Source organism: Aricia agestis, chromosome 5 (genome assembly GCF_905147365.1).
Source record: "Aricia agestis chromosome 5, ilAriAges1.1, whole genome shotgun sequence".
In the NCBI taxonomy this organism is placed as follows: Eukaryota; Metazoa; Arthropoda; class Insecta; order Lepidoptera; family Lycaenidae; genus Aricia; species Aricia agestis.
The window spans coordinates 5,391,636-5,403,820 of NC_056410.1; the positions used below are offsets into that span (position 1 = coordinate 5,391,636).

General features: G+C 34.0%; 1 protein-coding gene across 5 annotated transcripts; it reads right to left on the bottom strand.

The window, feature by feature from the left end:
* Positions 1-668: 668 nt before the first annotated feature.
* LOC121727385 (WASH complex subunit 2) lies at positions 669-10,819 on the bottom strand. Of its 5 annotated transcripts, none has more exons than XM_042115205.1 (13): positions 10,763-10,819; positions 9,982-10,080; positions 9,378-9,475; positions 8,840-8,921; positions 8,070-8,200; positions 6,960-7,048; positions 6,499-6,629; positions 5,609-5,713; positions 5,066-5,159; positions 4,266-4,465; positions 4,078-4,194; positions 1,112-3,998; positions 669-888 (listed from the first exon to the last, which is right to left on the bottom strand). In XM_042115205.1, the coding sequence occupies exons 1-13, from the start codon at positions 10,763-10,765 to the stop codon at positions 803-805; spliced, it is 4,122 nt and encodes a 1,373-aa protein (XP_041971139.1). In that variant the 5' UTR covers positions 10,766-10,819; the 3' UTR covers positions 669-802. The 5 variants fall into 5 exon arrangements, with proteins under 5 accessions (XP_041971139.1, XP_041971137.1, XP_041971135.1 ...); XM_042115203.1 differs by having other exon boundaries at positions 669-891; positions 10,763-10,812; XM_042115201.1 differs by having other exon boundaries at positions 669-897; positions 10,763-10,812.
* Between the last annotated feature and the right edge of the window lie 1,366 nt (positions 10,820-12,185).

The following is a 12,185-nucleotide window of genomic DNA, read 5'->3' on the forward strand; positions in this document are numbered from 1 at the left end:
GATGCGTGCACGAAGAGTTCCGTGCCATTGACTAGGTATATAATTTATAAAATAACTATAAAAGATTTTATGTATGGGAGCCCCCTTATATATTTTTTTATTTTAATTTTATTATTAAAGTAAAAATACAACTAAACTGAGTATTTTGTGAATATTTAAAGTTATTACCATTCAAGTCCTATTAACATTATTGATATCGAGCAAAAGAGGGCAAAAAATCGCGCTTTGTGTATGGGAGCGCCTCTTTTTTTTGTATTTGTTGTTATAGCGGCCACAGAAATAAATAATTTGTGAAACATTTAACTGTCTTGCTATCGCGGTTTTTGAGCTACAGGCTGGTGACAGACAGACGGACAGACAGACGGACAGACAGACAGCGCAGTCTTAGTAATAGCGTCCCGTTTTTACCATTTGGGTACGGATTACGGAACTAAGGAAAAACGAATGAAAATAGGTACAGTCAGCAGCAAAAGTCCTTTAAAAAAGAATCGAACGCGCAGTCTTTCCAGGAAGATCTCAATTTTGGCGGTTGTCACTTTAGGTACTTGACGATTTAGGATGTTGTCATTTTCGAATGTTGACATTTTAGAAAGTTGTCGTTTTCGGAAGTTGTTGTTTTCGGAAGTTGTCGTTTTAAGAAGTTGTCGTTGTCACCCTGAGGGCTTACATTGACTATTTTGTAACATAAATAGTTATTTACATTTTATATACTTAACAAGTTTACGCATGTTCGATTTTTAAAATTTTAAGCCTTCTTACGAAAATAGTGAAAATCCTTTGTTCAGCCGAGAAAATACGACATTCAGTCGTCATCAAACAGCGAAAGTGGATCATGCGTTACCGCTGTTGACTTTACTGTTGTTATTTCCTTGGGTTTTGCTGCTTTCACTTCTAAAACTAAAACAAATATTTTGTTCAGATAGGATAACTTAAAAATCTTACGGTACTGGTGTTTTCAAGGGTCTGTTTCACCATCTGTTAAGGTGCCGGATAGTCTATCCACAACTTATTTGACAGATGCTCCATACTCTATCTGTCAAGTTAAGTTGTGGATAGCCTATCCGGAACTTATCAGGAAGTGGTGGCCCTAAGACTTTTGGCTTAAACTTACCGTTATTTCTAGCAGTCTTAAATAAATCCTCATCATCACTGTCATCACCAAACAGAGATCCAGTTTTCATAGATGATACATTATGTTTAACTTTGTTAGTGTCTTTACTTTTTACATTGCTCCTCGATTCGCTGGCATTTTTACCACCAAATAGTTCATCGTCATCACTCAAATCGTCGAAAATAGATTTGGTTGCCTTTGGTACTAGGATTTTATTATTTTTACTGATATTTTTATTTATATCTTCCTTAGGCTTTTCTAATGTTTTATTAGTTTTGGCGGACGTAGAACCTGGGCTTTTAAACAAATCTTCATCATCATCATCGTCTAAGATTGTCAAAGATTTTTTGGTCGTGTCTGTTTTTGTATTTGGACTGTTGGAAAAAATATCTTCATCGTGTAGAATGTACACAGTCTTAGACTTTACTTCCGTGGTGATGTTATTTTCAAGATTATCAATATTTTTACTGGAAGTCATCTCTTTACTTATGACTGTGTTTACGGTTGTAGTACTAACAATATCAGAAGTGCTAGTATGAACTGGCACTTCTTTTACTTCAGAAGATCTATCATGGTATGATGATGCAGGCTTTGGTTCATCAAAAGAGCTAGAATTATCAGTTGAATCGTCTGTAAAGTCAATGCCTGATTTTCGTACAGCTTCTAACCTAGCTCGTCTTGACGATGGACGTCTTTTTACTTGAATTCTAGCTCTCCCTTTAGATAGTTTGTTATCTAGAACCTCTGACCCAGGGTCGCCATCAAAACTTACAGACTTTACCATTTTTAAGTCTTCTTTTTCATTGCTATATTTGTTTAATTCCTCGTTACTTTGAGTCGAAAATGTTGAACCATCTGACTCATCTTTTGGTTTTTGTTTAGTGGGTGAAGCTCCAGGCAATAAAGATTGAACATTGATATTTATATTCATAGGTTTTAACTTGCCAACAGATTTTTTTCCACTTATTTCTGTGTCCTTATCGTTTTGCTCCGACACGATGTTAGGTATCGGTTGATTAACAGTACTACTTATTTCGGAATTTAATTTACTATCAGTCTCAATAATTTCACTACTCAATAGCTTAGATATATCTAAACTTTCTTCCTTTTTAATTTCTACACTATCTTGTGTTTTGCTATATAAGTCATCGTTTTGTTGAATATTTTCGTGACCTGTCTTAACATTTGAAGGATATTTGTCTATCGTGTCTGGTTTGTTTTTACCGTTTTCGTTATATTTCGGTAAAGTAAATAAATCTTCGTCAGAGTCAACAGTTTTTAAGGCATTTTCTGTTTTTGTAGTAAAATCTACGTCAACATCAGGAGGTTCATCGTGGAAAATTCTAAACCTATCATTGTCGTACGAAACTTTTGGTTTTTCATCTGTTACATCACTTTTCCTAAAGAACAGGGCTTCGTCGTCTGAGTCGTCGTCAAATAATGCATTTACATTTTTACTTTTCTTTGGTTCTGCGGGCTTTTCAAAAGCTGGAGGAATATCACTAAAAAGGTCTTCGAATTCATCATGTTGTTTTTGATTGTGTTTTATAGTGGTACTAATTGATTCTGTTGTCACAGAATCACTTAAGTTATTGGCATTTTCTTTGTTCACCGGAGCATTTAATAAGTAGTCACTTGTGACTGTAACTTTTTCTGTGCCTTTAATATCACCAAGAGATTCCTCATTTTCTAAAGAAATATTTTTTGTTTCCTCTACTTTAAAATCTTCCGATACAAAGTTTTTAACTTTATTTCTGTTTTTATCAGAATCATTTGATATTTTCAATATACTATCATTTGTATTTTTATCGTATCCAACTTCTTCGCGAGATTTTGGTGAATTAAATAAATATTTATCAGATTCTGTATTATTAACGACTAAGCCAGTATCTTTTAAAGCCTGTTTTTCAGAAGCCTGATCGTTATTTTCTTTACTAGCTTTTGTTGCTTTTATGACACTTTCATTATCAAAGACATGCTCATCTTTATTCGATCCTATTTTCGATTCTCTTATTTTTGAGGCATTCATATTGCTTGTAAATAAATCATCGATATCATCTTCGTCAAACAGTAGAGGGCTTTCGAACTTCTTGGGTAATGTCGGTTCCAGGGTTTTGTTTGAAGTTTGAGTGTGTTGGACTGTTATTTCATTATGAATAGTTTGCACATGATTTGTACTATGCACAGTGTTTGAGTTATCATTTTGTGCTGATTTTTGATCAGAAGTTTCAGACATTGTTCGAGATTGAAAAAAATTAGGTGTATTATTGTTAGACGTAAAAATGTCATCGCTATCGTTGCCATCGCTAAATATACTAGCTTCAGTATTTTTATTTCCACTAGTTTCATTTATTTTTGTCGTAACAGTCTTCTTGGCGCTTGTACTCGTAGTCTCAATTGAATCTTCTTTGAACAGCTCATCATCGCTATCAAATAAACTCTTTTTCTTATCGTCTTTAGCAACAGTGTTGGTAATGACATCGACAAACAAATCATCGTCATCAAATATCGATTTTTGTTTTGTTTCTTTTGGTTTAGTAACAATTCCAGACGTGAATGTGTCGTCGAGATCATCGAATATATTATCATCACTGAACAAGTCCATTTTCGGTTTCGGTGTACTTTTTTGAGTAGATGTGACTCCAGTTACTTTTCCTATTGTCGGTAGCTTTTTAGTTGCCTGAGGTTTTGTAAATAAATCTTCTATAATTTTATTTGCTGGTGGAGGTACAGAATTGACTATTCGCTGCGGTTGCGAATTATCTTCTACAGGTTTATCTTCATCATCCGAGGTTGACGATTTTCTTTGATTACGTTTTAGTATAGCTGCTCCGATACTCTCCGCTCCTTGGCTGGATCCGAAAAGCGACATTCCACCAACTGGTTTCTATAAGCAAAACACATTATATTAATAGCTGGGTATTTAAATTAGGTACAAAAGATATATTTAAATACTTTATACTTACTTTAATAGTTTGCTCCTTTCGATTTGTTTCCGTCGATTCTGCTACATTTTTCTGCGGTAGTAAATTTGCTTTCGAATCATTTTTTAGTAAAATAGATGTGCCCACAGAGCTTGCCACCTAAAACACATTGTTTGTGTCAATTATTTAAATATCACACTCTTTTGTAGTGTTAAAAATTGTGAAATTACCTTTTCATCCTGTTTATCTTCATTTCTTAGTATTTCATCACCGAAGAGTTTTTCTACAATTGGATCAACGCTGCGAGGATCACTCTGTCTATGTGTAGACGGTTTCCTGTGCAACTCCGCGAATATATCTTCCTCGTCGCTGTAGTTATCGCTGTAGTCGTCGATAGAGTCATCTAAAGGCGGCGGCTCCTCGGAGAAAACTACGACAGATATATTTTATTTTAATTCAACAACACTTACAGAAGGAATGTATAACATCTTTTTTTTTCGAAAAACCGTCTTTCGACCAAACTACGGTCCATGAAGTCAAAAAGATAATACCTATGGCAGTCTATAATAGTATAACTTGTTAATGCTATGTAGTATTTTGCTTTCTTCGATAGCAGCGCCAATCAGGTATCGTTTAATTCACAATAATAGCTTTCTATGCTCTATGTAGTTGGGTTATTGCTTTTAACTTATTTAATGACTAGCCCGTCCCGGCTTCGCACGGGTGATGGTGAAGTTTCTTGTAGATAATATTGATATGTTCTTATTTATTTATTATACTTTTGTTGTATCACCAATAGGCATTTTTACCTCTTGGATTACGTTAGTTTCGTTTTAGTAAGGATCCCTAATGTTTTCTAGCAATAAATATAGCCTATGTTGTTCAGAGTGAATGTAGCTTTCCAATGATGAAAGAATTTTTGAAATCGGTCTAGTAGATTTTGTGTTTATTACAAACATACAAAAATTAAAAATCTTTTCTTTTTATAATAATAGTGTAGATGTAGATAGTGTTAGATTTCTAAACTTACCAGGTATGGTACCAGGTTGCTCCGCTCTATACACTTTGCGTGGACCACTATCTGGAATAGATGGCTGCCGGGATTCAATTTCAGTTTCCAGAGCCTAGAAATTGATTTACGATGAAATGAAAGATGCACTCAATATTCCTATAATATTATCGTCAGCTAGAGCAGCGGTATGAATAGATAAATAACAAGGCTTATTTAAATTATGACATAAAAATGAGTAATTGTACTTATGTTATGAGATGTTATAGTTATCGACTTCACCCATATTTTTACGTCTTTATTGTTATGGTTTAGAATTTCCGTTTGACTAGGATTCAGTTTATGTTCAGATTATAGTACGCTGATTTAGGGCCTGTTTAACCATGCCGGATAGGCTATCCACAACTTAACTTGACAGATTTAGGGCCTGTTTCACCACTTCCTGGTAAAGTACCGGATAGGCTATCCACTAATCTGTCAAAAAAGTTGTGAATAGCCTATCCGGTACCTTATCAGGAAGTGGTGAAACAGGCACACACACATAACAATTAAACTAGACATTACCGGTTCCTGAGCGGCGAGTCGCCTGGCTATCTGCGCCGCGACGTCCGCCGGCCGCGCGCTCGTCCCGGGGCTCGGCTCCCACTCCGCCTCCGAACTAGAAGACACCTGGATAACACAAGATGGCGACATGAGTCGTACAAAGGGTCAGCCTGATGCGACGTCGCAACGCAGTCTGGCCCTAATGTATGTTGGCAAAAATAAACGTCAGTTATCATAATGCTAAGTACTCGTACGATTTTGCTCGATAGTTTTACTCCGAATCGAAGGAAATGACATATTTGATATATTTAATTCTATCGGAGCAAGCTCGAAGCGAGCCTTCGAGCTGTCAGTTTTGCGGTTCACACGGAGATTATTGCTCGATTTGGAGTAAAACTATCGAGCAAAACCGATTTATGTCAAAGACCGATTTTTTGTACAGATAGTGCAATCCACTATTCCTCCTAATCTTTTAAAGTTTCGTTTTAAGTCGAAAAAACCCAGTTTTGCAACATAGACTGCACTACTCGTGCACATCGCACCGCTGACGGTTCGCAACTGACGCTCGGGTGAAACTCCCCATACCCCGCGATCCCGGGGCAAAGCGAAAAATTGGTGGGGCGCTTCTTCGTGGTTTGCACTATGTATAGAAGAAGAATAAAACATACGGACTGAAATTAATAATAATATTATGGATGCTTCATACCACGTCAGTCTGGCCCCGTGCTAAGCACCTAAAGGACTTGTACCAGACAAGGGAAATATATTTAATACTTTTATATTATTACATATATTTAAGATTTTTTATTATTAATATGTCACACAAAAATTCAGTGCCCAATGAGGGTTTTTGATTTTCTATTTGTCTATCGTGACAAAGGCCCGATAAATGATTTTTTATTGGTACTTACACGAGTTGCTTCCTTTTGGTATGTCCCCTCATCTTCGGACTCTGACTCCGAGTATTGTTCGCGAGGCTCTTGTCTTTTCGCAAAGTAATTGTCTTCGCCGTCATCACTCTCAGACTCGGATGGCACCAGCCCTAAACATAATAGATACATAGATTAATTAGTAGGCAAACGACAAACTAATGTAATTTGGTAAGGTTATGTCTAGCCAAAAGGTTGCAACATTAATGCTTTGTTCAAACCTACGCGACCACGCGACTGCGTAGCGGGAGCGTCAATACAAAACACTCATTTAACAATTTGTCGTATGTGTGTTATGTATTGACGCTCCCGCTTCGCAGTCGCGTCGTTGCGTAGGTTTGGCCTAAGCCTTAACCTATGAATTAATTTTTTTTTATTACTGGATAAACCCTAGAGTTATAGACGTTAATTTGTTAATTATTACAATAAAAATATATACACACCTACATGCCATTTTGTTTCCCATTTCCGAGAGCCAATGATGTAAGGCAGGGGTCTTTGTGAGTACATGTCTTTGGGCTTCAATATTGTACTGAAAACAAAAACTACAACTTCTGTGACTGCAACATTATCATATCAGATGGATGGCTATAATATTAAGGGCCTGTTTCATCACTTTCTGATAAAGTGCCTAATAGGCTATTCACAACTTTTTTGACAGATTCTTCATACTTTATCTGTCAAGTTAATTGGTGGATAGCCTTATCAGGAAGTGGTGAAACAGGCCCTTATACTACTAATTTGAATGGCACATAATAATAAAACTGACCGCACATTAATTTGGCGAGTTAGTTGTTTGTTTACATTAAGATTAAAAGATTTGAAATGTGGTATAGGTTCAAAGGGTAGGTAAAATAAGTCTGAATAGTCTTTAGCAGTGTTTTTTAACCTCTTTTGGGATGGTCACCAGAGGTCGAGAATTCTATTTCATTAAAAAACAATAAAAATTTTAAAAATTAAATTAATGTATTAAGTAGAAGAATTTTAACAAAAATAATAGTTAAAAATATTCATTAATTAACAAACATACATGATAAAAAATCGGCCAAGTGCTAGTCGGACTCGAAGGGTTCCGTACCATTATAGAGAAAATTTAGGCTAAAAGTTGTGTTTTGTATGGGAGCCCCCCTTAAATTTTAATCATATTTTAATTTTATTATTTATTATTAATGTACACATATAATTAAGGATTCTGTGAAAATTTCAACTGCTTGCCTGTTGTCATTATTGATATCAAGCAAAAAAGGATAAAAAAATCATGTTTGTTGTATGGGACCCCCCCTTAAATATTAAGTAATTTTATTTTGTTTCCAGTATTTGTTGCTATAGCGGCAACAGATATACACATTTTCAGAACTCTAGCTATAACGGTTCTTGAGATACAAGCCTGGAGACAGACAGACGGACAGACAGACAACGAAGTCTTAGTAATAGGGTCCCGTTTTTACCCTTTGGGTACGGAACCCTAAAAAGCAAAGGGTGGCGAAATATATTTTCATACTAATGCAAGGGGGCAACCCCGTCATGAAAAAGGTTAAAAAAAATAAATATACCTGAAATCATCGTCCTCATCAGAACTATCACTGTCTAGAATTCTTACAGCTTCATGCATCCTTTCAAATGTCTGGAGACTCCGTTTAAGCTTCAACAGCTCATCTTCTTCACTCACTGGTGGATTTGTTTTCTAAAGGAATGTATATTTGTAATCACACAACATTGTTTATTTATAACTGTGTATCTTTGTTGACACACATGAATATGTTATGCATATTGCATTGGTTGTGCTTACATACTATGAAATAAATTATGCCGTTTGCATAGATTTTTTAGCTAGATAATGGATTATAAAAAATTCAATGAAAGTTAAAAAGACAAGGTCAGGGTTAGCATTGCTTCATTTTCGCTTTAGATAAAATTAAATTACTTTATATTTGCACAATGCACAATCATAGTGTAACAAAATATACATTGTAAGTATATCAAATACTTACAAAGACTTATGTGGGGTAAAATAATATTATAACATCAACAGTATGTATCTTATTTATCACTGTGTCAGAATCATATATGCTGAATTAAAGTACAATAGTATAAGTACATTGTGTGCAAATTTCAGGCCAAATCTATGACAATTTCTTCATTTTTCAATCTTCTGAAAAAATCCGAGTCACTGTTGCCTCCTTGCCCCTATATCAAATACTTACAAAGACTTATGTGGGGTAAAATAATATTATAACATCAACAGTATGTAAGTATATTATTTATCACTGTGTTATAACTTGTGTTGTAGAATAACAGTGGCTTTCATAAATAATGCTCATACCATTTCTTGTTCTCCTTCTAATGTAATATCTTCATCATACACCCTACTTTCAATGAATTGGCTATTACTTAAGGCAAGAAACCTGAAAATGTAAAATAATAATATTAAAATTAAATGTACTTGACTATGCTACCAGAAATTAATAAAATACATAAATTATGTATAGGTTGTTAGGATATTTATTTAACTAGATAGTGCCTGCAACTCCTTTGCGCTATAATTCGTTTTAGCGTGAGAACCATACATTTTTCTGTGATGAATAGTATCCTATGTTCCTTCCCATACAATAAAAAAAGTGTCTCCATACAAAATTACATCAAAATCGGTTAAGTGGTTTAAGCGTGAAGAGGTGACAGACATACAGTCACACTATCACATTTATAATATTAAGTATGGAAGTATGTATATGTTCATAATATAAGACTTTGTGAGAATTTGCAAAGTAACATTTAAAAAATAACATTTTAAATTAAGACTTAACTTGACTTAAGTAATCTATTTATACAGAACAAATAATATTATTTCATAGATTACTTACTTATTGTTAACATTTTGCAAATCTACTGAGGCATTATCTAATTTGTTGACCATGTCATCTAAATTTGTATTTACTTCTTGGCATTTGCTCATTAATTTCTGGAACAAAATCATGATTTGAATAATTCTAGCAACTTAAAGGGTATAAAAATAAGTTAAATAATTATTTCTTTGCTAAAAACAATTAATATGATTATAATTTATACTTAATATAAAAAAACATAAAAATCAAATGGGGTAAGTATTTAATTCATGAAGCCCTAAGTGGCCGCATCCGGCCGCGATAACAATAGATAAGCTATTGTGTCTCGTTATTCCACGATCGATGGGTTAAAAATTATATAACTTAAAAATATTACTGAAACATTGAAGTATTTAAACTGTCAAAATAGTCCTTCCTTTTAGCTTTGCTTTAGCTGAGTGAAGAGAGTAAGGGCCTGTTTCACCACTTCCTGATAAGTGAAGAATAGGCTATCCAACAATTATCTTGACAGATCAAGTATGGAGAATCTGTCAAAAAAGCTGTGAATAGCCTATTTGGCACTTTATCAGGAAGTGGTGAAACAGGCCCTTAAATAATTTAAAATAATTTCAAAAATAGAAACCTGGTGTAAGTCTTGTAGAGCTTGAAGCAAATTTCTGTCTCCGGCTAAACTCCATTCTGGAGCCGACTTTCTCAGCTCTGCTGTTCGGGACTCCATTATCTGTAAATGTTAACTTTTCTATACTTACTCAATATTGCTATAAAATTGATAAATGTAGGGTAGACTGTTTAAATTAATTTTGTTCTAAATAAACATTTTTTAATATCAAACAAAATTAAAACAAATAACACATACTAAAATTGTGCTACAGTAGTAGGTAAGTACTTCATATCTCAATAGTGGGAATGGCAGACACAATATATTTTCAATTGTTATATATGGCACCCCAGTGCTGCTTGGGAGTTGAGGGGTTAAATGATGTTGTTAAACCGGTTTTAAAGATCGTCTACAATGTATTCAATAAACATTTGAATTTATAGCTGTTAATGGTAAGTATAAAGAATTTTCACAATACCAACAACAACAACTTTGAAATACCAATTTGCACTAGTTTCCTACATATAAAACACATATTAGAATCGTTTAAAACAAATGTCACAGGGGCGTGTATTGTTGATTAATTATAAAACATTATTATATTTATGATCTACAGCAGGAATTGTTCAAAAATTACAAAAATCAGAAGTAGGTATCTGATCAGCATTTAAGAGTTACCTCGATTTTACATTTAAAACGGGAACTACAAATCTTCAGAGCACAATGTAACGGAATTCGGGTTTAGTAATATTATTTCCTCGACAGTTTTCGTAATATTATCAACGAAATCGTATACCTAATTTACCATTTCCTACTTTTGTCAACAAAATCCTATTTTGTCATCACTCATCTCACGTTTTTGACAGCTGACATCTGTGATCTGACAGTTCATGAAAGTGTGACCACTCATTTGGCCAGAAATCCACTGAAATTATTATTATTATGTTTGCTGGGCAAAGACCTCCCCCACTAATATATTTTTGCGATGCGGTAATTTAAAAATTTAATGAAATGTATTTGCTTGAGATGAAAAAACCTTTTAAAACACCACAACAAAGGGACTAGGTTCCGTAGAAATAGAATGCCCTTATCGGGGCTACATTATGGATAGCAGGGATCTGATTGGTATTTGAAACACTTGACATTTGACATCAATAATTACGATTTTTCTAATACGTAGTAACTTAAATACGGTGATAATATTGTGTTTTCATATTTCATACTAAAAATTATTGAAGGCCAAACCTTGGTAACATTGTATGTGTCAACTGTCCAAATATTTTGTTGACATCTGATAGTTTGTTTTTTTTACTGATACTGTGATACAGCCAATTATATACTAGTAATCTGTGGATACAGCTGAAAACCATGGACACAGTTTTGGGCACAGTCAGTATTTAAACAATATGACATAGGGACTAATATTGCTATACTGTGGTTTTGGGCACAGTATAGCAATATGACATATTAATATTGCTATACTGTGGTCTTGGGCTTAGTTTTGGGTTCACTCTTTGTTTGCGGCCGGAAACACCGAGTGTGAACCAATCAGTGAGGCCCATTACTACATTAGCACACGTTTATAATTTTTGGTTGCTGCTAACGGCGCTGCGCGGTGGAGTTACGAATGAAATAAAATTTTATGTGTGATAATATGTATATTATAAGTAAGTATAGTATAATATTATACTATATATATTTTATTTATATATATATATATATATATATATATATATATATATATATATATATATATATATATATATATATATATATATATATATATATATATATATATATATATATATATATATATATATATATATATATATATATATATATAATTTTTATGAAATTCTCCATAAATTAGCCATACAGTACAGTCTACAGATAATCTTGAGACCAAAATTGCTGAGTACTTACATAAAGTACTTACATAATATTAAGTACGGTACATGTTACTACGTATGAGTGTAGGACTTACCAGCTGCAGTCAGCACCCCTATTTTAGGTAGAATCGACTTTAAACTAAGTAATGAAGATTTAATTGTTGATTTAGTTGAAGTTAAAATATGCGAGTCTTGAAAAGGCACTATTTAACAAACTAACTACCGTCGCCCATGGACACTCGTAACATAAGAAGAGCTGCAGGTACGTTGCCGGCCTTTTCCTGCTGCAAGATTTGGTTGTATTGGTTGTATTGGTCCGGAAATACTGCCGTTGGTGTC

Coding starts and splice junctions, on each gene's coding strand:
- LOC121727385 (XM_042115201.1), bottom strand. Junction 4,195..4,265: donor AAGATAAACAGGATGAAAAG/GTAATTTCACAA, acceptor AATGTGTTTTAG/GTGGCAAGCTCTGTGGGCAC. Junction 898..1,111: donor TAAGACTGCTAGAAATAACG/GTAAGTTTAAGC, acceptor TATTTGTTTTAG/TTTTAGAAGTGAAAGCAGCA.